At 52.5% G+C, this 25,457-nt stretch overlaps 4 protein-coding genes across 4 annotated transcripts; 1 reads left to right on the top strand and 3 right to left on the bottom strand.

The window, feature by feature from the left end:
- Positions 1 to 104: 104 nt before the first annotated feature.
- Positions 105 to 4,628, top strand: SMAC4_03136 (uncharacterized protein). The gene is made up of 2 exons (XM_003349500.2): positions 105 to 2,859; positions 2,911 to 4,628. The coding sequence occupies exons 1-2, from the start codon at positions 354 to 356 to the stop codon at positions 4,497 to 4,499; spliced, it is 4,095 nt and encodes a 1,364-aa protein (XP_003349548.1). The 5' UTR covers positions 105 to 353; the 3' UTR covers positions 4,500 to 4,628.
- An 18-nt stretch (positions 4,629 to 4,646) lies between these two features.
- Positions 4,647 to 8,807, bottom strand: SMAC4_03135 (uncharacterized protein). Its single transcript, XM_003349499.2, has 4 exons — positions 6,354 to 8,807; positions 6,039 to 6,210; positions 5,448 to 5,945; positions 4,647 to 5,325 (listed from the first exon to the last, which is right to left on the bottom strand). The coding sequence occupies exons 1-4, from the start codon at positions 6,641 to 6,643 to the stop codon at positions 4,723 to 4,725; spliced, it is 1,563 nt and encodes a 520-aa protein (XP_003349547.1). The 5' UTR covers positions 6,644 to 8,807; the 3' UTR covers positions 4,647 to 4,722.
- A 48-nt stretch (positions 8,808 to 8,855) lies between these two features.
- Positions 8,856 to 12,936, bottom strand: SMAC4_03134 (uncharacterized protein). The gene is made up of 4 exons (XM_003349498.2): positions 11,708 to 12,936; positions 10,789 to 11,624; positions 9,884 to 10,522; positions 8,856 to 9,827 (listed from the first exon to the last, which is right to left on the bottom strand). The coding sequence occupies exons 1-4, from the start codon at positions 12,121 to 12,123 to the stop codon at positions 9,556 to 9,558; spliced, it is 2,163 nt and encodes a 720-aa protein (XP_003349546.2). The 5' UTR covers positions 12,124 to 12,936; the 3' UTR covers positions 8,856 to 9,555.
- Positions 12,937 to 13,050: 114 nt separating this feature from the next.
- Positions 13,051 to 14,668, bottom strand: SMAC4_03133 (uncharacterized protein). Its single transcript, XM_003349497.2, has 2 exons — positions 14,320 to 14,668; positions 13,051 to 14,240 (listed from the first exon to the last, which is right to left on the bottom strand). The coding sequence occupies exons 1-2, from the start codon at positions 14,503 to 14,505 to the stop codon at positions 13,251 to 13,253; spliced, it is 1,176 nt and encodes a 391-aa protein (XP_003349545.1). The 5' UTR covers positions 14,506 to 14,668; the 3' UTR covers positions 13,051 to 13,250.
- Positions 14,669 to 25,457: the final 10,789 nt, after the last annotated feature.

Raw genomic sequence — 25,457 nt, 5'->3', positions numbered from 1 at the left:
TGGATGATGCATGTTGGAACTCGTGCAGTAAGTCCCATGTCTACCCGACCTTAACATCCAATTGCCTCTTTTCACTTCTCTTTTGCTCTTGGACTTGATGACGATCACGACTTCGACGACCTACCTACCTCTACTCACCCTCTCTTTACACTACACCAACGGTGGACATTGACTCACTATTTCTCAGGTTCTTCTTCTCAGTAATTGTGTGAGATCGAAATACTCCGAGTATAAAGAGAGAGACGGAAACCGGTGTTGAAGAGAAAGGAGACCCATCACTCACTTCAGCTTAACTACCTATCACATCACATAAGCCCTCTCTTCATCAAATACACAACAAAGACGTCATCATCATGGGCTCCTCACAAAAAGACCGCGGCATACGCATCGCCATTGACAGAGGCGGCACCTTCACAGACTGCGTCGGCAACTACAATGGCGAGGACATTGTCATCAAGCTTCTCTCCGTCGACCCAGCCAACTACGATGATGCTCCCCTCGAGGGTATCCGGCGCATCATGTCCCACTTCCTCGAGAAGGAGATCCCTCGGGGGCAGCCATTAGATACCGCCAAGATCGATTCCATCCGCATGGGCACAACAGTTGCCACCAACGCCCTCCTGGAAAGAAAGGGTGAGAAGATCGCCATGGTGGTCACCAAGGGCTTCAAAGATTGTCTCGTCATCGGCAACCAGTCGCGGCCCAAGATCTTCGACCTGGCCATCCGCAAGCCCGAAGTGCTGTACTCAACCGTTGTGGAAATGGATGAGCGCGTCACACTCGAAGACTACGCCGAGGATCCAGAACGCCATCTCACAAAGGTGGACGTGAAGGCCGGGACCGCCGAAGCCAAGGACGCCGACCTCGTCATGGGTCTATCAGGCGAAGCCGTCCGGATTCTTCAGCGGCCAGAGAAGGAGACCATCCGGTCCAAGCTCCAGGAGATCTACGACAGCGGGATCAGGAGCATAGCAGTCTGCCTGATGCACGCCTACACCTTCCCCGACCACGAGTCCCTCGTCGGCGAGGTCGCCCGTGAGATCGGCTTCACCCACATCTCCCTCAGTCACGAGCTCATGCCCATGATCAAGCTCGTCTCGCGCGCCACTTCAGTCTGCGCGGACGCCTATCTCACGCCCGCCATTAAGAAGTACATCTCCGGATTCCAGAAGGGCTTCGCCGGCGGTCTGGGCACCAAGGGCGTCAAGGAGGCGGGCGAAGCTAAGGGTGCTCGCTGCGAGTTCATGCAGTCCGACGGCGGTTTGGTGGATGTTGACAAGTTTACCGGTCTCAAAGCCATCCTGTCCGGCCCGGCAGGCGGCGTGGTCGGCTACGCCATTACCTCGTACGACGAGAACACCAGGATCCCCGTCATCGGCTTCGACATGGGCGGCACCAGCACCGACGTGTCCCGCTACGGCGAGGGCCGGTACGATCACACCTTCGAGACCACCACAGCGGGAGTAACCATCCAGTCGCCGCAGCTCGACATCAACACCGTCGCTGCCGGTGGCGGTTCCATGCTCTTCTTCCGCAACGGCCTGTTTGTTGTCGGCCCTGAGTCTGCTAGCGCCCACCCCGGTCCTGCGTGCTATCGCAAGGGCGGTCCGGCAACTGTTACCGATGCGAACTTGTTCCTGGGCAGACTTCTGCCTGAATTCTTCCCCAAGATTTTTGGCAAGAACGAGGATGAGGGCCTGGACCCGGAGGCTAGCAGGATCAAGATTCAGGAGCTGGCAGACCAGATCAAGGCTGAGACGGGCAAGGAGATGGATCTTGACGAGGTTGCCTACGGGTTCCTGACTGTGGCTAATGAGACTATGACTCGGCCGATCAGGAGTATCACTGAGGCCAAGGGTCACGATACTTCCAAGCATCGTCTTGCCACCTTTGGTGGTGCAGGTGGTCAGCATGCTGTTGCCATCGCTGAGTCTTTGGGTATCAAGCAGATCCTGATCCACCGTTACTCCTCCGTCTTGTCGGCATACGGCATGGCTTTGGCCGATGTTGTCGATGAACGCCAAGAACCTGACTCTTCCGTCTGGAAGGCCGACGACCAGTCTGTCATCCAGGGCCTCAAGGACAAGATGGAGGCTCTCAAGGAGAAGTCCCGCCAGGTTCTGCGCAACCAAGGCTTCGAAGACGACCAGATCGTGTTTGAGGAGTATTTCAACATGCGGTACCGCGGAACCGAGTCGGCACTGATGATCATCAAGCCCACTGCTGACGACGCCGAGAAGTACTACAACGGCAACGACTGGGACTTTGCCAGCGCGTTTGTGCGCCACCACAGATACGAGTTCGGATTCACCCTGGACGAGCGCGACATTGTGGTCGATGATGTCCGTGTCAGAGGCATTGGCAAGAGCTTCCGTTACGAGGAGAAGAGCGTCGATGATCAGCTCAAGACGGTGCAGAAGAAGGATGCGGATGTCCAGAACAAACACAGCGAAGCCAAGGTGTACTTTGAGGGTGGACGCTATGACACGCCCATCTACAAGCTCAGTGATCTGAGTGTGGGCACTGTGATCAAGGGCCCGGCTATGTTGGCTGATGGAACGCAGACTATTGTGGTCACGCCCAAGAGCACTGCGCTGGTGCTGGAGACTCATGTGGTGGTTGATATCGAGGAGACGGACAGGAACAAGGACGATAAGGGTGAGGGCGAGCGCGAGGTCGATCCTATCATGCTTAGTATCTTTGCCCATAGGTTCATGGCTATTGCTGAGCAGATGGGTATGGCGCTTCAGAAGACCAGTGTCAGTACTAACGTCAAGGAGCGTCTTGACTTTTCATGCGCCATCTTTGATGCCAACGGTGGTTTGGTTGCCAATGCTCCCCATCTGCCTGTCCACTTGGGTGAGTTTTACTTTTTTTTTCTATTAGTGCTCTTCAGCTAACGATTTCTAGGCTCCATGTCCACCTGCGTTCGCCGTCAAGCAGAAATCTGGAAGGGTAAGCTGCGCAAGGGCGATGTTCTCATGACCAACCACCCTTCGTACGGCGGAACTCACCTTCCCGACGTCACCCTGATCATGCCCGCCTTCAACGAAGCAGGCGACAAGATTCTCTTCTACGCCGCCTCCCGTGCTCATCATGCCGACATCGGTGGTATCACCGCTGGTAGTATGCCTCCCCATTCCCGCGAGCTCTACCAAGAAGGAGCCGCCGTCAAGAGCGAAAAGCTCGTCTCGGAGGGCAAGTTCAACGAAGACCGAGTAATCGAGCTCTTCCACAAGGAACCCGCCAAGTACCCCGGCTGCAGCGGCACCCGCTGCCTGGCCGACAACATCAACGACCTGCGCGCTCAAGTGTCCGCCAACCAAAAGGGCATCTCCCTCATCGAGACGCTGATCGGCGAATACGGCGAAGACACGGTACAATTCTATATGGTCGCCATCCAGAACAACGCCGAGCAACAAGTCCGCAACCTGCTGCGCACTGTCCACAAGCGCTTCGAGGGCCAGGAGCTTTCTGCAATCGACTACATGGACGACGGCTCACCGATCCAGCTCAAGGTAACCATCGACCCGGACGCAGGCGAAGCTGTCTTCGACTTCGCCGGCACCGGCCCGGAAGTGTACGCCAACATCAACGCGCCCGAAGCCATCTCCTACAGCGCCATCATCTATACCCTCCGCTGCATGATCTCCGAGGACATCCCCCTGAACCAGGGCTGCTTGGTACCTGTGACCGTCAAGATCCCGCCCAAGTCTCTGCTCTCTCCCTCCGACAACGCCGCCGTCGTGGGCGGCAACGTGTTGACCTCACAGCGCATCACGGACGTCATCTTCAAGGCGTTCCAGGCGTGCGCCGCCTCGCAGGGATGCTGCAATAACCTGACTTTTGGGTTTGGCGGCAACGTGGCCGGCGAGAAGGAAGTCAAGGGCTTTGGATATTACGAGACCATAGCTGGTGGCTCGGGCGCTGGCCCCACATGGGAGGGAACGGACGGTGTGCATGTGCACATGACCAACACACGCATCACCGATTCAGAAATCTTTGAGCGTCGTTACCCGGTTTTGCTGCGTGAGTTTTCAATTCGCAAGGGATCGGGCGGCAAAGGAAAGCATCGTGGCGGCAACGGCGTGGTGAGGGACATTGAGTTCCGTCTCCCACTGCAGGTCAGCATTCTTTCTGAGAGGAGGGTGTACAGACCCTATGGCTTGGCGGGCGGCGAAGATGCAGCGTGTGGACTGAATCTGTGGGTGAGGAAGGTGAAGAAGGCGAGGTGGGAGGATACGCTGCGCAAGATCCAGAATGGGGAGCAGGATCAGGAGGAGGTGGATGAGGCGGAGTCTGAAGAGAGAGTCATCAATATGGGCGCGAAGAACAGTGCACCGATGAAGGCCGGCGATAGGATCATTATCTGCACGCCCGGTGGTGGCGGATGGGGAAAGAGTGGTGAGGAGAGGGAGGTGGATGAGATTCAGGATCCGATGGGCACGTGGAAGAAGGGAAGTCATGGGGCGAGGTTGGACTTGGCGTTGCAGGCTTGATTCAATCGCTAGATACCTGTAAGGATATTACTGATGAAGTAAAGAAAGAAGCTGTTGGTAAGCGCTTAGCGGGAGTTTACTTTTCCTTCCTCGGTATACCAAACGAAATATGAACATAATCTGCAACATCCCGCCCTCTTCCGGGTACATCACAAACCAAAAGCCTAGAACGCCATCAAACAAACCTCCAGCCAGGTAAGAACTCCTCCTCCTCCTCCCCGCCTCAAAGCTTAAACCTGAACCCCTCGACATTAATAGCCCCATCCACCCACTCCCCCCTCGCCAACTTCTTATTCTGCCTGCTCAAAATCATCCTCATCACCGTCGCCGCACACACAGCAATAAACGCCGTCACGCAATTCACCACCATAGCCACTGTGTAATGCGGCGCCGCGCTGTTCGGATACAGATAGCTCGCGTAGATACTGCTACAATTACTGACGGCATTGATAAACGCCAGCGCCGCCGCTCTCTTCGCCGGCGGTCGGGGCATGGTATTCGAGATCCACGCCAAAGCCACCACGAAGCCCGAGTAGACCGAGGGCACCATGAGCATCATGGCCAGGTAGCGGGGAGCGATGTGGGTGGTTGCTGCGGCAATGATGTACGCCACGATGGCGACGCACATGGGGATCGCGATGTGGAAGTATCGCTCGCCCGTCTTGTCGGCGTGCCAGGCATTGGCGAAGGTGACAATGACAGCCAGGACGTAGGGCGGGGCGGTGAGAAGGAGGGAATGGATCCGGTTGTAGCCGAGGGTGTTGACGACGGTGGGGAAGAAATTGGTGACGGTGCCGGAGGCGACGATGCAGAAGAGGAGGACCATCTATCGTCATGTCATGTCAGTCAGTCAGTCAGTCAGTCAGTGTGAACCTGAATGACCAACCACCTGTCGTCCTCCAGCACAACACAAACAGGGAGAGATATGGAGGGGGACGGAACACTCACCAGAACATAGGTCCTAAAATCCGTAAACGCCATCTTCGCGCCCTGCCAGAAAGTCTGCTCCTTCCTCCCCACCCAGTCATCAACACCCACATCCTCTTCGAGCCTCCAAACCGCCAGTGTCCTCTCCTCCTCCGTCAACCAAGTCGTCGTCCGCGGGAAATTCGGCAGGACAAAGAAACACGCAAAAGCAATGACGATCGTCGCCGCTCCTTCGATGATGAACAGCCATTGCCAGGCACTATACCCCCTTGCGCCATCTAGCCCGCCCACCACGCCGGCAGAGATGAGACCGGAGAAGGCTCCCGAGATTAAGGCGCCAGAGTATAAGATGGCGGTGCGCAGGCCGAGTTCCGAGCGGGTGTACCAGCAGGACAGGTAGTACAGGCAACCGGGGAAGTAGGCGGCTTCGACGAAGCCGAGGAAGAAACGGACGGCGTAGAGGCCGGCGGCGGAGGTGCAGGCGGCGGTGGCGGCGGAGATGGTGCCCCAGATTATCATCTGTCAAAGGGTGTGCATTAGTGAGTGGACAAATTGTGAAGAGATAGGAGGGTATTAAATGGCGGTTGGGAAAAAGGGGGAGATGTTAATTACGCAACAGGGAAGATAAATGGCAGGTTTTCCGAGCTTGTTAAGGAACAGGTTGGAAGGGATTTGCATTAGGAGGTAGCCGACGAAGAGGATGCTGACGGAGGTTTGGTACTCGACTGAGGAGAGGTTGAGGTCGCGCTCGAGGTTGGCGAGTTTAGCGGCGGCGATGTTGTTTCTGTTTTGTGGTGCAAGTATTAGTGATTTGTTTTCCCCCTTCGACGTTTTCCCCGTCATGTTTCCAGATGCTTGTCTCGCAGAATATCTCCGTTTACCCATTCCCCAAGGTGGCATACGTCTAGTGAAGAGGAGTTGACGTACCGATCAATGTAGTTCAAGATGTACATGATAATAATAGCCGGCATCAACCTTAAGTCAATCTTCCTCTTCAACTTCTTCTCGAGGTTCCGACGCTCTTCTGGGCTCAGGGCCGCGATCCAAGGCGGTGGTTGAAGGGCGGCTCTCTGGCCATGGTGATGGTCAGGGTTATCACGAGACGCAGAAGTTTTGGCATGTTCAACATTCTCCACGTCCACAACCTTGACACTATCGCCGAGTGATGGTGGCGAAGACCTCGCGGTGGTCTTGGGATGCGCTGTTGGTTCTGCCATGTTGGGTTGAACAGGATGTGGTGGTTCCTGAACCGTGACGTTTTGCGGGAACGGACGGAGAGAGGTGGTATCTCTTTGAACAAAGCGGCAGAAGGACTGGTTAATATACTCGTTCGTCTTGCTTGGTCTGTCCAAGTGTAAGTCAGGTAGGTGAGGTACTGGGACCCTAGTACCTAACCGAGCTTGGAGATCGTTGCATCCCCAGCCCCAGAACGGTAGTGTAGAGCTAGGTATCCTGGCAAAACCTGGGGTAAAATCCGGGGTAGAAGCTTAAAAGCAAGGACATGAACAAGGAACATACTGTTCCTAACAGGGAGGAGAACCAACATCTTTTCAAGGTTATGACTTGGCTCTTTTCCCCTTCACTCCTCACGTTCCTGATCAGCACGCATGATGTCCTTTACGCGTTCCGGTATGACTGTACACTACATCGCAGGTTACATGGCATATGCTGCTGGTCGGAACATTGCACCGATCCTCCAAAGTCTGGTACACTAGTTCTAGTACCACGATACTACGGTGCTTTGGGATGTCATGATAGGGGATCGACGGGAATGGCTACCGTTCCTAACCTAGGACGGCACAGATAATCTGGAGAGCTGAATGATGAGCTTTCGTGCTTATTTCTTTGTTACCCCGCGATTTCGAAGCAGGTTCATTCGGCAAGTGGGTAAACGAAGAAAGATGGGCAATTCTTCAACAGCCGAACCTTCCTTCCTTCCTTCCCTATCCATCTTCCCCCCTTTGGTTGGAGTGCCGAGACTCCTTTGTCCTTCTCCTGTCAACCATTGCACCTGCCGATGCCACCAAAGACGATCGGCAAGACCAACACCTTGGTATCACCTTCCGCTCCCGAACATGGAGGGACCTCCGTTACGTTCTTTGGCAGGAACCAAAATCGTTGTGGTACCTGCCCAGATCCGGATGAAGATTGGAGCGCGTGTTGCGCGGAAGGTGGGGGGAGGGGGGGCTCAAAGGGGAGTCTTGAATGGAAGGAAACTTCAACCATCAACCATCATCATCATATCTTGACGCAGCGTGGGGGGCCGAGCGTGATGTGGCTCTCTTCTCCTTTGTTTCCTGATTTTCGAAGCCCGAATCTGGAACACAACCAAACCGACCTTGTCCAATATTCATCAAGCCATCTAAACCCCTGAACACGATGAAGGCAGTACCGGTAAAATCGCAAGAGAGGCTCGGACTTGACCCACCTTGCGATACAGTCTCAATACCAGTTCAGTCTCGTCTTCCCATTACAACCAGCTCTCTAAAAGCAGGAACAATGCAGTAGTTACCTTATGCCAATGTCAGCCGTAACGCGCATGTTGCCAATGCATCCCATCCTTCAACCCTTCCAGGTTGCCGTGAACACGTCCAGATAGACTTCGCTACTTATGGCCAAATACGTACAAACAAACTCTTTGAAAGCGCAAGACTGTCTGTGACTAGGTACCTGTCAAATATGACAAATCAAACGGTTATTGAATATCTTGTATTCTTATTGGTGGCGGTAGAATCGGTAGAATCGGGATATATCCCATTCAGGCTTCCATTCAGGGTTATATCAACTCGACTACCAACCAACCATTCGCAGAACAGATATGTACCTATGTGAATCGACGGTTAGACCCGTTGACCCTGTCTCGGGATTTGGCGGCGTTTTTGACAGTGCTCTCTCGACCTTAGTCGCAAGATGAAACAAAACAAGGAAGGTCCATCATATCGCTTCGCTCACTCAGGAGCGGTGAAGGTGCTTGACGACGTTCACGGAATTATGGTATTGCTTGGTGCTACCGGTCAACGAAAGAGTACCTTAGTAAAAGAACACGCAAATATTTATGAATGGATCAAAGAAAAGGACTGTGGATCAAAGAAAAGGACTCAGCATCAACAAGTGTTCATGGCTTTCAATAGGAAGCGTGGATGTTGGATGAAATATGTTCGTGTTCGGTTCCTGGAGAAGTCACAGCACAGGGGAAAGCGGTCACGAAAAAAACGCCGGATTTGAGATCTAGGAGACAAGGCGAACGTTGGGTGGGGGATTACCCTAGAATCGCTTTCACGATCGGAGTCAATATGGGAGTGTAAACCCTGTGATGGCGCCTCGTCAACGGTAAAGTGGGATGAACAACCACAGAAACTATGGCTTGAGATAACACGGGGGTCATCAATGGCGAAAAGGTTGGGGGCCAACCCATTTCAACAGAACCATGGATAGGCAGTATCACGAGCTTTGCGTCATGTGTTACTCGGAGTGCGTGTAGAAGAGTAACGCTGCCGTGTTCTTTTCCTAATATCTAGTAGTTTTCTTCGAGATGACAACAGGTAGCAACTTTTCCATCACCTGTTTCAATTCTATCTCCTCCTAATGGGTATCCCATATGACGTTTAGCCACCATAGCTGATTCAGCCTACCGAAATCGCTCACCGCATTTACGGGCCGTCCGATATGTCTCTAGATAAAAAGGAAAGACTCTAAGCTTCCAAGCGCATCAAAAAAGCCAACCGAGCCGAAAACATGTGTGACGCTCTATCTTCCTTCAACGAGGGGAAGAGTTCCAGCCCCGCAAAAATCTGGTACCGCAATTTATGAGACATGGTAAAAAAGGGTATGTAGACAGCCAGATCCCATACTCAGGTGTTGGCGCGTCGTGAGCGGTAAGTTGATTCCATGTATAAATGGACCGCTCAACCATCCAGTGATTGCCTCCTCCCGTTCAACAAGTCAAGGAGCATTGGCCATGTTCAGTGAGTGTGGCCAACAGTATCAACTGCGGTAAATATGTGCAAAGGGTACAAAGGCCTCAGCAACTCATTAGCAAGAACCGAAGGCTCGGAATCAGTAAACAAAGACACGGGCACGAATGTACAGCCGTAAGCCATTAATCAATTGTCGAGGCTTCTCCACTTTCTCAATCTGCGTCTGCCAATTGCATGATAAGCTTGGCAGCCATGTCAAGGAAGGGGAAGGGGCTCGTGACTTCCTTATCTTCTAGAAGCTTTCCGTCAGGGGTCTCGTAGCCGTCGACCTTGAAGTCGACAAGGTAGACACCGTGCTCCATTTCGTAGATCTGAATCTCCATACGCATGGCCACAACCTGGTACTTGTCATTGCCATCCCGCGTAACATGCATGGTCTCTCCTGCTTCGCCGAGCCCCGAGGCAACCGAATGCTTCTTCATTTCTGACAAACGTGTTAGTCAAGCTTTATCATGTATGATGGCCGGACGGCAAACTCACTATCGGTTGTCCAGCGGATCTTTATGTGCCACGGGTCCGCAGGAAGCCTGTAGATCTTGGTGGGATCCATGTTGGATGATGATATCTTGCGCCCGATGGTGGGTCCATCATAGTCGTCAGTGTCCTCGTCCTCTCGGAGGGCTCTTTCGTAGTCCTCATCGACTATCCATCCGGCACCAAGCTTGTTTAGCGACTTGTAAATACACACCAGCGCTTCCCAAGGAGCGTTCCTGGATCGAATACCAAACTGCCATCGAGCAGGCTTGTTCTTCTTGGGCGGGTTGACGGGCGTGAGTCCTTGTGGGCGCTTGTTGGCCTCGTCAAGACGAAGCTGGCTCTTTGAATGTGGCTTGAGTCTTCGGATTGTCTCTTCTTGTTCAGCTTGGCTGCGTGGCTGGTTCGCAGGCTCAACAATGGTGGGGATAGCATCAGGCGGCTCAAGGCCTTCGGCCTTGGCCTTTTCACGCTCCATAAAGACCTTGTGATAGGTAGGAAGACTGCTAGGCAAAATACCGATCTTGCTGACATATGGCCGCGGTGAAGTTCCTGTGCTGACGGATGCGATAGACCGAGCTGATGACATGTTCGGGTCGAGGAGCGGACTCGGGACAGACTCTTCTGTCGTGAGGCCTGGGATTTCTTTATCGGTTTTTAGTAGAGTGTCCCGGAATTCCAGATGTAGTGTTGCTCCAAAAAGGACGATGGTCGCAGACTCAAGGAATTGCTTCATTGTGTCAGGCGATGTTCACCACTAGGCAAGTGTAAAACTGACGCCAAAAGAGAATGGGACGTAGCAAAATCAACCGCCAAAGAAGGACAAGACGGACGAGTAACGGATGGCAAAGGATCGATATGTTCCAAAGACGAGAAGACAAAGGACTTGCTGGGAGGGAGCGTAGACTCACGGTTACTCTGCATCAGCTTGTTCTCACGCACGATCATGTAGGCATCTTTGATGGCCGAGGGTTCGTCGGCTTCCAAGGCCTCTTCGACATCTCTCTTGCCGTAGCCCATGGTTTTACTGATCTTCTCCGTGACCTCGTTATGCAGCTTCTCCTGTTCTTGCGGAGGCGCATTTGGCGCAATGTCGCTGACTTTGATGGCCTTGTTCGGGTCTACGCCAGTGTTGAGGAACTCCTCAACAGGAGGGTGAAGGTAAGCCGGCAGATCCACGAGGAACCATGGGTCCTGGCGAATTTCATCAATGGTGGCACGTTGAACGGGATTAACGACCAACATCTTTTTGATTAATGACGCCGCGCCGGGACTCATCCAGGTCGGGACCATATAGCTTCCACGCGCGATCTTGGCGAAGAGACTGGGAATATGCTCGTCGTCGAAAGGGAGGCGTCCAACGAGGAGGACGTAAAGAATGACACCACAACTCCAGACATCGACTTCGGGTCCTGCATAGAGCTTGCCGCCAATAACCTCGGGAGCCGCATAGTTGGGAGAGCCGCAGCTGGTCTTGAGGAAGTTACCGTCCGTCATGATATTGCTAAGGCCGAAATCGGCGATTTTGACATTGAGATTCTCGTCCAGCAAGAGGTTCTCTGGCTTTAGGTCGCGATGGACGATCTTGTGACGATGGCAGTATTCGACGGCGCATAGCATCTGCTGAAAAAAACGGCGGGCTTCGTCCTCCTTCATCTTTCCATGTTGAACAATGTAATCGAACAATTCGCCGCCGGCGTATTCTAGCACCATGATGATCTCTGTTGGTGTCTTGATAACCGTGTACCTGGTATGCGCGCCGGGTTAGCCAATGCTTATGGAAGTTGACAAGCCAACGTCTGCGCGCATGGGCGTCGGGGGACGGCTTACAGTTTGATGATATGGGGATGCCTGAGCAACTGAAGGTACTCAATCTCGCGCTCTACGCGGCCTTGCATGTCGCGGCTGATGAGCTTCTTGCGGGCAATGATCTTGAGGGCGACCTGCTGGCCGGTACTGCGATGGACAGCCAGCTTGACCTTGCCGAAGCTGCCTTCGCCGAGCGTCTTGACAATGTTGTAGGCACCGATGCGCTGCTCGGTGCGCATCTTGTCGCGGAGGGGTGTGTCGGCCATGACGGCGTTGATATTAGGATGTAATTGCTGGCCGTGTTGACCGTATTCATGGATATTGCCGGTGCTGGGGCCGAAACCTGATGCGCCATCGCCGGATCGCTTGTTGCGACTTCGAATCTGAGAAGGCGACAAGGAGATGGAAAGTTCCTCGTCGTCGTAGGCCTGTGCCATGGCGGGCGGAGTCGCTGGCAGCTGAACGCAACGGCACTGGATCGCGGATCGAGTGTCGTCCGTTTGTCTGACGAGATGTCGTCGAAGCGGTTGGTGGAGAAGACAATGGGGGATGGAGGAACGGAGGTCCAAGCCGCGGAGGTCCCCTCGATTGAATCCTGGGGAGTGGAAGCGAACAGACTCAGGGAGGTCGCGAAGCTACGTCAAGGCGCCGCGGTGCCTAGGCTGCCGTGCAAAGTTCGGGTCGTGGAAGGTAGTATCGTTAACGGTCGATGTATGGTACCGCCTTGCTTGTTCAGGAGAACATCATATATCAGATGCGCATTGGGTCAGTGTCCGGTTGTCGGCCGAGAAGAATCAGCAATCGCGGTGGACGGCAGCGGGCAAGCAAGTATTGGAGCTGTTTTGGCACCTAGGTGGACGGAAGCGAACAGCGGGGCAACAGGAGATAGAGATGGAAAAGGAAAACGGAGTACAAGGGGTCGGCGGGGATCTGGGGTGGAAAATGGGGGAATTAGTGGAGGAAATGGAAGGACGCAGGGACGACATACGGCGGCAGCACCGCGGGGTCAGAGCGCTCCGGAGACCGAGAGCGGCCTACAACGGGGCTGCCGAGCCGGACGGTAAGTTCCATCACCAGCTACAGGGGGCCCGTCGCTAGAGCTTCAGGGACTCCGAGCCAATTGTCGGGTTAGTCGTTACCGCTTGTGCCCGGGAGGTCACCGGGCTCCGTCACAAGACCATGAGGCGTTACAAGGCCGATAAAAACCTTGTCTACACAACGTGTTTACCACACACCATCAAGTAAGAGTTATAAAGAATTTGTGCCATGTTATTGGGTACAAACTACAAAGGGTGCAACGGAAACCGGACTACCTATCTTGCGATCCCATTTACGGATCGATGGTTTTGGGCCATGGATGTTCGGTGCAATGAGAACCTCAATGGGCAACCGCGCCGGCTTTTCGTTACGTAGTATCGCCCGAATAGTACCCGCCCAACATGAAGGTTCATTAAGCACAAGTCAGGGTCTGTATGTTGCGATCAAAATGACAACCGTCATATGTCATTGTTTACCATCCAATATTTCCTTGGAAAAGTCACCCAACACCCCATCCCCGACTACCTTACGTCCACCATGGCAGCAGCACAGACTGCAGGGGAACACCCCAATACCACGATGCGACAGCCATCGCTCCCACGCTCATCCCAAAGGCCATCAAGAAGTTGACATCGTTGTTATCAAGCAGGTCCCAGCCGTTCTCCACCACTCTCGACCGTCTCTCATCTCCAAAGCTCGACCTCCTCTGCTTGTTAAGCGGGTCATATCTGTTCCCGGAAGCCGTGGCCTGACCGCTGGCCTTTCCTGCGGCGCCAACGTCCTCGACCGCATCTGTCCCCTCGCCGGAAAGGAGAGATGACTTGATCTCGGCCTTGGTACGACCAGCAACGGTGTTAGGGTTCGTGGCATTGGACACCAGCACCCTGACGCCACCCTCACCCTCGACAATCTTGCCCGTCCGCACATCCTTGACACTAGCCTGGAAAAGCCCTCCCAGGATGCTGTCCACAACGCTGCCCAAGAAACCCCAAAGTGTGAGGCCGAGAATCAGCATACGACGCTGTCCCAGTGACCAGCCCGCGGCACCGCCTATTCTCATAGCCGTCTCATCAGTACAGAGAGGCAGAAGAAGCATCGACGCGGTGACGATGATCATGCTGCCTAGCAAACCAGCGCCGAGACCGATGAGGGAGACGCCGCCGTTGGTACCGCGCGGTACCTTGCGCAGGTTCCAGCTTGTGATCAGACGCGGCTCGCCCTTGGACAGGATGCCCAGCTCGGAGCTGAAGGTGTCGGCCGCGACGCAGGCATAGTTGGCGATGATACCGATCACCAGCAAATCACCGCCCCAGGAGAAGCAAAGGCTGCCAGTTCCAGTGCTGGTGGGATTGGCGATCAGCGCCTGCTTGCGCGCGTGCAGCTGGTAGGCATGGAGCAGAGAGAAGATGGAAGCCGTGAGCGAGTTGGCGAACACTTGGATGTGGTTTCGAGGGCCTTCGCCGCCGGAAGTGCCCTTGGAGTGTACCGTGAGGTTTGCCTTGACATTTTCCTTGATCTAAGCGGAGAGAAGATGTCGTGGTTAGTCGTTTTGTTTACCGTCGTGGGCGCCGCCTCAGGGTGTGGCTCGAACTTACATGCGTTACCCGCGTTCCTGCGAGGAAGAACACAACGAGCAGAGCAAAGGGTAGATTCCAAGGGTGGACTGCGTGTGCGACGGCCGTGAGGAAAGCAGCAAAGATGCCACCGGGTGTCAACGAGTTCTTGGAGTGAGCTCTGTAAACGAGCGCCGCGATCGCGGGCACGGCGATTTCAGCTCTCATGCTGCCGTTACCGGTTTTCTGAACTTTGGAGCGTGTGTTCGATCGTAGCAGATGAGGTGGATATGTACCCGTTGTGGTAGTTTCTTTTCTTCGGAAGAAGCTGTCGTAGGTATTGGGCAAGGGACGACAGCTAAGGTATCTTGGGTGTTGTTGCTGTCGACACGTGCAATCAACTGCTTGTGTTGCCCGCTGGCATGGAAGTTGAACTCATGTCATCATTCAGAAGGCCGATCCCCTGTCCCGCACTCAGTATCCCCTGTAATGAAAGCCCACCGCCTTCCTTATTGGGCAGAATGCGACACTGGAGAAGTGGAGTGGCTGGCCGTCCCATCTTTTCTCAGAATTGTCTTGCCAGCTTCACATCGGCTTTGCTCGTTTCTTGTGCTTCCATTCTTCCATGCTTCCATCGGGATTACGGAAACGTACGAGAATAGAAATCAAGCCGTGTTACCACATCAATGGTTTCTTGTCAACATTGGTAAATACGGCTATAAAGCTCACCACGTGTCTGGCCACAGCAAAGCGGCCGTCAACATCAGGTGTTAATTGTTGCACATCTACCCATGGTGTCCATGAACATTCGCCGTCTTCTTTCTTTGTCTTTTTTTACTGACGCCCATGACCCTAACCCCCGTCATCGACTCCACCCTTTTTTTTTTTCCCCTCTCGCTCCTGTTGCGATTACCGAGTCCACGATCACTCCGCGATAACTTTCCAGTACCCGAAGCCGTTGACATATGACAAATTCAAGGTCAACTGTGAATGGCGTCTCAAATCATCTGTTGATCTTCGGCCTTGCGAGTTGCCCATGGAGATTCGCTCAGTGTGAATGAGGGCATATAGGAGATGGACAAGCTGCGTTCTCTTCAAGCTCGCTTCTTGTTACAGCCGATCATCTTGCACAATATCCGTTACTTCCAATCGCGCTTGCCAAACCTCAAGAAGCAAGTGGTTGACCTCCTGGTTCCCTGAAGCCCCTATGATCTCCGTTAGGTTGTCGGCCAGGCGAGTCCAAGCAGGTTGACGTCGTGACCGTCCGGATCGGTGCAAGGTCCATGCTGATGACTCTAGTTCAAAACTGTGTCGGCCTGGGGTGTATGTATCCCTTACTCCTCCTTAAAACTTCGCTGACCCAGGTAGATGTTGTTTCTCCATACCCTCTCTTCTTGAAAACCCCCGAGAACGACGGTCAAGAAGTGCTCAATATTATGCTTGGGCTTGGACCCTTCTCGGAAGGATTATCGATCGCTGCAGCGTCGGCCCCTTCATCTTCTGTTCATGAATTTGTCTCCTTTGCTCTTTTCCAGTTGGTTTGCTCCTCACGGTACCCGTCATCGTTTCCAGGCTGTTACTCGTAATGAATGGGTTGCTTTGCTCGGCGTCGTTTCCCAGCGGAATCGGCTGGATGTGACAAGCTGGATGGCAAGTTGGCGCAAGGATGATGATCCAGCTTCGGTTGCTTTCTTTGTTCGAGGTCCCCCATCTATCCTCCTTCATCCCTTGTCTTCGTCCACTTTCATTCCATCCAGAATGACTACCCGGTAAAGGTTGTTGATGGAACCTCAAACTCCTCTTCGGTTCCCTGATGGATATGGAAACATAGTTCGCAGATGCTGGACATCCTCACATACCGGCATTTTCACGTCATTGGTCCCTCTTCATCCTTCACCAGGTTTCAATCGAAGTCGTGATGGACCATCGAGAAAGTTATTGTTGCAAATCAAGCACGTAAGCCTCGTTGTTGTTGATCGGTCGGTTTGATGAAGCCGTTTAGCTCACACCACACGAGGCGGCGAGCGATTTTCCAAACTTTCCCATGGTTAACAAGCCAGTGCTGAGCATTGGGCGGGGCATCTCCTTATACTTCTTCCATCTTTTGCAAGAAGCATTTCATACGAGCCATTCTTGCCTGACGAATGCAGTGGTACATGTCGGCACATTTATGTTGCACTCGGGTGCTTGAGAGAAGTCGTCAGAGTTATACGAGGGAGAAAGGAAGAGAGACAGCAACCAAAGAGAAGTCACGAAGGGCATCATTTCCACATATTGGAAACGATGGAGGATGAGCCGGATTCATGCTCTCAACACCCACTCTTGCCTGCCCATCATCATCCCTTTCCGTACATGCCTACGTACGCCCTCTCTTGGTTTTCCAATCATATGTGTCGCCTGCCCTCCTCCTCAGACATCCCGAAAGTTGTGCACTCACTCGTCCGGACAGTTGATTCCGTATACTCCACATTGACGACGCGTACGCAATCTCTTAACGCTGGTCGGAGAGTAGGATGGACGGGTCAAGGCTAAGGGTCGCAGAAGAAGAAAGGACGGAGAACGGAATCGAGAAGAGGTACGTACATCAATATAACTCAACGGCCGTTCTGTTCATTAACCTCGTGCCCGTACGTACCCGTTGGCCGTTGGGGTTTGCAACCGTTATGCCCGTTACCGGTTGTCCGATCGTTGCTGGGATACCCGACGAGCGCATAGTTGTTCTTTCGTATGCCGCTGCAGTGACCCCTATCACAACAGTCTGATCTCCTGCCCCTCCCTCCCTTCCAACCACATTCTTGCGGATCTTCGAAGATGCAACCTCACACTCCACTCTGTGCCAGAGAGGAGAAAAGGCAGGTCTCGGACATGGCAAGGATAAGATCTAGGCGAGCATACAGACCAAAATCCGTAAGTTTACCAGAACACTCCGGCTTCTACCAGTCCAAAGTAAGTGAATGAATGAGACAAGTCCTGAGAAAACTGTAGGCGAGACTAGAGAGAGAGAGAGAGGCGGGTTACTCAATTTCTTCATAGGACTTTTCACTCTCCCCATGTCCGCATGTTCGCCTGTTTGGTTGAGAGAATTTCGCCCATACAATGCCATGCATTTCAAGGGATGAACTGAATAAACGGATGAAGATCGTACGCTTTTCTCCAACACAGAAGTCTGTGAAACCGTCCGTCCAGCATGGCATGGCGTACATGGCAGGCGGATAGCAATGAAACATCATCCGACCATGAGGGATGACGCGTTCGCATAGTTGATGGCTTCATAGCTTGACAGTGGCGCTTGCGGGAAGTTCCATGACAAACATCTCTCATCACCTGACAAGGAGGAGCCACCCGTGCAAGAACGAAACGAAATTGAACGGACGGGAACTACGAACCAGGGAAACAGAGAATATGAACCATCACGTATCGTCCTCGAACAAACCAAATCATCCGGATAAACAACACTTGGCCTTGCTCAGCGAGAGGAGTGAAATGTTGATCAAGTTTCGTGAAAGAACAAACTCAAATCTTGCCGATAAGGAGAGAGGGCGAGGATGGGCATGGGATGTTGAAGCAACCTGCTCGCCTAGAGGTAGCTCCTGCCCCAGCTCCCTGCCCGAGACCTCTATTGTGACCCGGCTTCCCCCCACCTTGACCGATGGAATATTGATCTTGATCGGATCTTGACATTACATAGCTGGCCTGTTTGACTTCTGTTTTCAGTTTGGGGCAACTCCAATCAACCTCTGCTTTGTATATTTATTTCATTTCATTTTGAAGCCGTCGTTGAAGGATTTTGGATTCAGGATTTTAAGTGGGAAGCGACGCATAGATAACAACTTAACCTTGACTGCGATTGATGCAGTCCGGTCAGATTTGAAGAACGGCGATATCGGGACAACCCTGACTTAAGGCAAGTAACTACCTGTCTACTTAGATTAAATGAGATTTTCGTCGCTCCTTCCTTCTTTACTGAACTTCCATCCGGCTTTACAGTTTTCGATGCAGTGGTGTCCTTCCTTTCTCTATTTCTTGCCTTTCTCCCGTTCTCTTTCGGCAACTCGCTTGCTTGTGAAGTGTTCACCACCTAATCGGGCGGTATGGAAGACGGTCGCCATCACCATAGACGAAGCTGAAGTGAAGGCAGAGAAAGTATGATTGGCAATATCATCGCTAGTTCCTACTTTCCTCATATTCTATCTGACGCTTTACAGTTTCTGCTCCCGATACGCTGTGAGCGTCTGCTCCTTCCTATTCACTCCCTGCCTCTTTCTCGCTTTCACAATCCCCATCTTTTGCTTTTGAAGAGGAGAGAATACTCCCCCTAAACAGGCGGTAATCATTCCTCGTTTCCAACGTTTCTGCCGCGATGAAAAAAGAAAGAAAGTCCGGACTCACATCGCCGACCGCGGGCCGCATCATATCAAAACTACCCCCAGTGTTGTCGCATGTCCGGAGACCACAGCATCGCGCCTTAGCCACTGTCTTAGTTGTAGTCGGCAAAGCGGCCCTTAACATCTCCGGTCTGCTACGACACATGTGGTATACCGGTAGTATAGCATAGCACACGATGTTACGCCAACGGTGGTTGGTCGTTGGTAGGTTAAGGGGTTAAATTGGTTGGATAAAGGCGATCCCAGGTTACTTATGATATGATGCTGTCCCATCCCGCTTCAGCCCCCAAAAAACCCAACCCAACCCTCACTGCAAAACAACAACAACTCCCCAAGTACTTACCTTACCGTAGGAAGTGAGAAGGGGAAGTACCTTTTCGCTTTCCGTCATCATCATCATGCTGTCGGCCCCTTCGGTCATCGGGTCATCTTCGGTATCGATCTCGGTTCCGAAACCCCAGAATACAATCCGGTTCGTCGGATATTTCGTCAAATAAGTTCTCACTGCATGACGGGCAACGGCACGGCAGCCGCTGCCCGCAAGCCAAGGCCAACTCAACTGGACCCAAAGCCAAAGCCACACGGGATAGGTAAGGTAAGGTATGTTGGGCAGTCACCCATCGCCACAATTGAGTCACTAGTCACTCACTGCAGTGCAGTTCTTCAACGGCCGATATCCCGTCTTACTCAGCTGTTCAAGGTAAGGTAGCTAGGTACTACCTGGACTCGACCCTTCTCCAACCAGCCGCATCCCGCGTGAAGCGGCTCGGTACCTAGTGTACGGTGGAGGACAAGTGTGACAGGCGAGAGAGGGTCCAACCACCCACTTCTTTCTGTTCTTACCTCTCACTTAATTCTAGCCAACCTCCCAACTAAGAGGAAGGTACGTATCCCATTTAGTCAATAGACTTTCGACCGGTAGGCATCATGGTATCAGGCCTTCACAAAGTTACCTTATCTATTGGTCCATTCGTGATAGAGGTAAAAATTGTAAAGCATGCAGTTGGAACTCACTGTGGACGACGATCTTGGGAGTTGGTTGAGACTGGTTTGTTCTAATTGCTTACCACTCCATGATTGAGTGATGTCTTGTTGTCTTGAACGAATGAAGGGCGAGTCTATTCTCATTGCGATTGTTGTTGTTCTCAATTATTTCTTGTCCTAGCGTATGGGAATGGCACCGGGGTTTCATTGTGCAAGGCAGGCAGGACGGGAGAAAACTACACTGTCAAATGTCGCTCTAGCTCAGCAGACCAGCATATTTGAGGCTTGCTCTTCTCGGTTCCGATATAACTGGTAAGTTCAGCAGTGCGGAGGATGGAGTGGAGTGAAGTCCGTGATCTCAGCCAGCTACTTGCGTTCGGGACAGAAGAAGAGACCATTTGATGGCCACTTTAAGAACCGTAAGGAGAGCCTGTCGAGGAATATTGGGAATGAACCTTTGAACCGACCTTGTGCATCTCCAGCGTGGAGTTCGTTAGGTCCTTAAAGTTGTCGGCTTTCATCGAGTTGTCTGTGCCTTTTTATAAATCAGCCCAGCATGGACACACCACGCGACATTAATATCCATAGCATATCAAACGTTCAACGGTCATGCGGCTCAAAACATATGCTAACGGCTCAATGAAAGGCGACCGTCATCTCCAACGGGTGCTTTAATTGATTTCCAGACAAAACTAGACCGTCACCCGCCATCCGACAGACCACCAGATGGAAGTGCTACCGTCACGGACATCGGACACTCTGATATCCGACGACATACACACTGCAACGACGCCGGGAAGAGCACGACATCAGGTCCTTCCCTGTTTCGGACTTGTCTCTGAGCTGCAATAACCTATCTGGGATGGCGGCATTATCAACGCGTTGCTCACAGAATCTTGAGACATGTCATGTCGGCCATGGACGAACGCGTGGTCTCCGCCTCTGACTCGGTGGTGATGTTGAGGGCCGAGGACTCGTGTCTTTCGGCCAATGTTTCTCAAGTTACTTGTCCGCATACCCGCCAGCTTATGACGCATAATGACTCCATGCAGTCGAGTATTTTCCTCAAGGGAGGTTCTGTTCTCCCTTCTGTGTCTTAAAGGCGCTTGCTTGAAACAGGCGTGTTGAGAAGGCCATCGTCGACCATTCATCCCACAATTGCGAAAAAGATAATCCAACAAGGTCCCGTCGGTGTCAGTGTCACGCCCGCAGCAAGAATGAATGTGAGTATGGGTTGGGTCATACATATGTGGTCTCTCATGAAGGCCTCCCTTGCGTTTCCGGACATCTCCAAACCCCTCAGACGCCCGACGACCTGTGTCCTATAGCACCCTATGCAGGTTTGCGATGCGTTGAGGTCTCCCTTGGACCAGAGATACCCGAGTACCCGAGAGGTGTGATTTTGCGTTCTTGACCACTCAAAGTCAATGTGATCTCTGATGGGTGAGTTGCGAAAAGGTAATTTTGTTGAGCTTTGCTGTTTGGGCTTTTGAGAAAAATGGTAATCCTTTCAAGAGACCGAGACACGCGCTAGCGTGGTCAATACAAACCGGACCCGAAGTTGAATCAGGGAGCAATAGATCAGGGTGGGTTCACGACTTTGTTGTCCTTCACAGGCAAGTCTGGCGGTAGCCATTTGAAGAAGCTATAGTCCGGGGAGAGGTGAAGTGTTGTTCGGACATGAGAATAGAGAGTTACGCGAACGTTGTAGACGTCGGGTAATAACAAACGACGAGGCATCCGATGGCGGAGTGCTAACTTTGAGCCTGGAAAAGGGTACTCTATGCGGCGAATCATTTGTGACCGTGACGTTAGGGGAGTTTTCCGTCGCACTTGCATGGGGGTCCGAAGGCGTTCCTCCGTCCAGTCCGGGAGAGTTACCTGACACACTCAACTTGAGGTTAATATGCCCTCAACTCCCCAAGGCCAAGGCCAGGCTCTGACATAAATCAGCGTTTGGATAGCGGCAAACAATAAAATTCCAACGTCAAACACGGTTCTTTCGTTCTGCTGTTCGAACAGATCATCAACCACAACGAACATATCTGTCAGATCGACAAACTTTGGCGGTGCCAGACATCATGGCTCTGACGATGGTGCATACTCGGGGACGATACCCACCACTAAGCAAGCATCTTCTCCTCTTCAGTAATACGGCACAGTGATCTGGACCAATCCCGGTCAGTGAGGTGAGAGAAAATAGGGGCGATCATGTTTGAATACTCGATACTCACAACAGGTTCGTACTTGTCAGCCGTTCTCTCACGCACCCCTATCTCACCCCGAGTCTTAACACGTCGACATTCGGTTATCACCACTGTATGCTACAAACGAGGCTCAGCGTCCAAGCCATTCACACGGTCACCGGTCAAAATATGACCAGTGAGCGGAGCGGATCAGACATGCCTTCGGGAGGAATCAGGACTGACAGTACATCACCCGAAAAAAGCTGTGATAATCTCGTCTCATGAGTCTGGGTGCAGACATTACGCGCGACTAGCGACGAATTATTGGAGCATCTGGTTATGATGTGAAGGCAAAGGATCTTAACGTCGTACTTGGGGGCCGGCCCTCATGTTGCGCGGTTTCACGGAATAACTCGAATGGTCGGGATTGGAATAGGAGGGAGCTGTGCCCAAGGGCACCGGCTTAATCATCGCCGCGGTAAAGATCCGGATCTGCACAGATTGTCGACACCGTATATCTGGACGACAATGCCGTCACCTTCCGACATCATCGAACACTACGGCGGCAAGCAAGAGGCGGAGTATGGGGGCAAATGGTCGTCTTAGCTGAAGGAGACCGGGCAGCGGCGAATATCGAAGAGCACTATCGCGGAAGGATGAATAGTGTAAACCAAAGTCGCGACGATTACGACAATAGCAAGGCATTGGTTCCCATCAGGAACAGGCCGGGTCATTAGCGCCAAGTCGGGAACTGTTCATGATGTGCAGCAATTAGTCGTTTGTCTCGAACGGGCCGAGAAAAGCAAAACTCAACGCCGGGACGATTCTGATTGGAGACAAAGGGGCTGAAAGAGAAGAGTTGGGGGCCAGAGGACGGACAGGAAGCATGGGAAGAAGCAGAAAGAAGCAACAAAAGTCGAAACCCTTGAAACGCTCTTGCCATCCATCACCAACCATGAGAGACTCAGCCTCTAGGAATCTTTGTTCAGGATTAAGACCACATGAACCTGAGTGTGTCTAGACTGCAGGGTGGCAGTGGTTCACGGCGGGGCCAAGCTGTGAAAGGGCGAACGGGTGAGTGCAGTCTGGAACATGGAAGACCGTGGGAGATGAACCCGAGGTGGAAGGAGGGAAAGATTGTGATGGTGTTGCGATGGTGGAAAAGGAAAGCGCGATGTAGATGGAACGGGAGGCCACCTGATCCATCGTGGGTCGGTTGATGCGGAGAACGCCTCATCTGTCTCGCTCTTTCCTACTTTGTCACATCTCGCGAGCGCATGCGGTTGGTTCTTTCCAGAATTGGACCATGCCACTTAGTTCTTTGAGCTCTTTTGGTGTTTTTTTCCTTCCAATTTGGACTTGGAAGACAGGGAAGGAACAACCACTGAGCGGCGCAACCTAATGGTCGCTCGGGTGAATTTCTCGGCAACAATGTTGGTGAAATAGGATACTGTTGGTATTGGCTCAAGATTAGTTCACGAGACCTGAAGTGTTATTGAAATCAACAAGAATTACAACATCGATTGTTGGTACCTTAATCATTGATCTTTCGCTCTCCGAAACACGCATTATTGGACGTGATCTCACTCAAGACATTGGGGCTTCTTTGCCATACGTCGCCATTTCTCGTAAAGGACCGTACACGAGCTTCGCGATGCTTGAAGTCTTCCAGAATGGTCAAGGAGATTGCTCAGTGTTGCTACAAGGCGGCGGCACCGCGGGTGCCCAGGCTGCACGCAGCGTCTGATGGGCGAAATCCTACATCATCACCATGACAACAGATTGGGTTAGTTCAAGACATGTGGGCGGGAAGGCGTCTTAGACAAGACCATCTGGCGCCCAATATTCATCCACAACATGCTCCTAGCCGCGACCTACCTGTCTGTGTGGTATGGGAACGAGTGTCGAAGGAGCGGTAAACCTTTGGTGTGAGTTTGGTATCACGCAGCTGTCCCATTCCTGTTTCTCTACTGCAGAAATAGAAGACAGCCCAGTGGATTTGGACATGCTCCGTCCTCTTAATCATGCCGAAACGTGGATCTGCTCATCTTAGTACGTATATGCAGCCCAGCTGTGCTCTGCCTCTTCTGATGCCCTTCTGACTGCCTGATCTTACCTTTGTGCGCAGAATGTTGCCTATGTATGCTCTTGCAGAAAGCTAGGGATTATACATATGTCCAGGACTGCCAGGCGTCTAGGATCCGGGATGGTGCAGACTGGCCGCCGTCCTCGTATAACCAATACTGTCCGAGTATTGGTTCATCGACACTATTGGAGAATGGGAACAGTCCATAGCCTAGGTGAGTGACTCCCTCTTCGGTCGACGTGATATGCAGCAACCGAGTCACAGCATCACAGCTCTCCTCGCTCGTTGAACCATTGACGTGGTCATCACCATCATCGGGATATCCAGACCAGCGGGCTCGGTTGCACAAAAGGTGGGGGCCTGGGCAGTGGTGTTGTTGCCATTATCACCAGTCGGTGACAAAGCGGGCGCGCGGTGATCTCCATAAACGGAAACACTCAAGGCTGAACCCGCGTTGCAATTGGCTCGGCCCGGTGGCTGCAGTATACATTGATCAGCATGCTATCAAGAGAACAACGTAGTCCAGTGAAAAAGCCACGATGCTCACTACCATCGGCCCAGATAACATTACCGACGAGAATAACAGAAACTCAAGGCAACAGGGTAATCATGGTACAGTGCCTACTCAAAAGGAATCGGTCTCGGAGGTGTAACAGGGTGGAAAGCGACCGTCTTGGATCTGTAGAGCGAATCAGCCCATCCACTGTGGTGATTATCAGATGAACCGCTTCAGAGTTACAGCTAACCATCTGCATTATTTTTGGAATCTGTCACAATTCAGTCATGAATTGCGTACTTGCAGTTGTTATTGTACCTCCTGGTGTTGTCCTGAGCCAACTCCTCCGAGGCGAGGCAATTCAATTGGGACGGTTCCGTTACACCTTGATAGCCGGCACACACGGCCGCGTGCCTTGCTTCCTCGCCAGGGCAACATCAATCTAGAACTCATACGTCGTGATGACGGTCAGCTTACTCACGCCTCGCTTCCTGTTCGGCACGGCCCTATTCCTCTTGGTGGTGATGGGGAGGAGAGGGAGGGAAGTGCTGTAGGGGATGGAAAGAGATGACCGCGCGGTTATTCTAATTCTCCGCTTACAGAAGCAAATCCCGCAACCTGATATTCTCGAATTAGTCTGCGGCTAGCTCTCCTAGTACCTTGATGCCCTGTGTCTGAAGGTTAAAGATGGGTCTCAAAAGATGGGGAGTCTCAAGTCCCCGAAAATGCAGGGTAGCAGGCGGGGATGGCCTCACATCACACACAGTGTCTATTCCTCAATCACTCAACTTGCCGTTCTTCACATCAAAGAGACCAGATTCTCTCAGATACACTCCTCATTCCGTCGACTTTCCGCTCTCATCGCTTCACGCAACGCAATGCACAATGCTCTACTCCCTACGTACCTGCCTACCTCTACATTAGCTTATCATGCACCAACCACAGCAGATTGTACCTTGGCCTAACCCGGGAGAAGGCCCAGCTATGATGTTGTTGATGACGGGATGCCGTGTGCCCTGTCCCCGTAAGCGTGGTTCCCGGAA

This window comes from Sordaria macrospora, chromosome 2 (genome assembly GCF_033870435.1).
Source record: "Sordaria macrospora chromosome 2, complete sequence".
Lineage (NCBI taxonomy): Eukaryota > Fungi > Ascomycota > Sordariomycetes > Sordariales > Sordariaceae > Sordaria > Sordaria macrospora.
Note: the sequence above shows the minus strand (reverse complement) of the source record. Positions and strands in the feature narration are given on the sequence as shown.

Bases quoted from the DNA above. Each gene is read 5' to 3' on its own strand.
- SMAC4_03134 (XM_003349498.2), bottom strand. From the start codon at position 12,123: ATGGCACAGGCCTACGACGACGAGGAACTTTCCATCTCCTTGTCGCCT. The intron at 11,625-11,707 runs GTAAGCCGTCCC...CGCGCATACCAG, and splicing joins CATCCCCATATCATCAAACT to GTACACGGTTATCAAGACAC. The intron at 10,523-10,788 runs GTGAGTCTACGC...AAACCGATAAAG, and splicing joins CAAGCTGATGCAGAGTAACC to AAATCCCAGGCCTCACGACA.
- SMAC4_03133 (XM_003349497.2), bottom strand. From the start codon at position 14,505: ATGAGAGCTGAAATCGCCGTGCCCGCGATCGCGGCGCTCGTTTACAGA. The intron at 14,241-14,319 runs GTAAGTTCGAGC...CTCTCCGCTTAG, and splicing joins CAGGAACGCGGGTAACGCAT to ATCAAGGAAAATGTCAAGGC.
- SMAC4_03135 (XM_003349499.2), bottom strand. From the start codon at position 6,643: ATGGCAGAACCAACAGCGCATCCCAAGACCACCGCGAGGTCTTCGCCA. The intron at 6,211-6,353 runs GTACGTCAACTC...ACCACAAAACAG, and splicing joins ATCTTGAACTACATTGATCG to AAACAACATCGCCGCCGCTA. The intron at 5,946-6,038 runs GTAATTAACATC...ACCCTTTGACAG, and splicing joins CCATTTATCTTCCCTGTTGC to ATGATAATCTGGGGCACCAT.
- SMAC4_03136 (XM_003349500.2), top strand. From the start codon at position 354: ATGGGCTCCTCACAAAAAGACCGCGGCATACGCATCGCCATTGACAGA. The intron at 2,860-2,910 runs GTGAGTTTTACT...AACGATTTCTAG, and splicing joins CCATCTGCCTGTCCACTTGG to GCTCCATGTCCACCTGCGTT.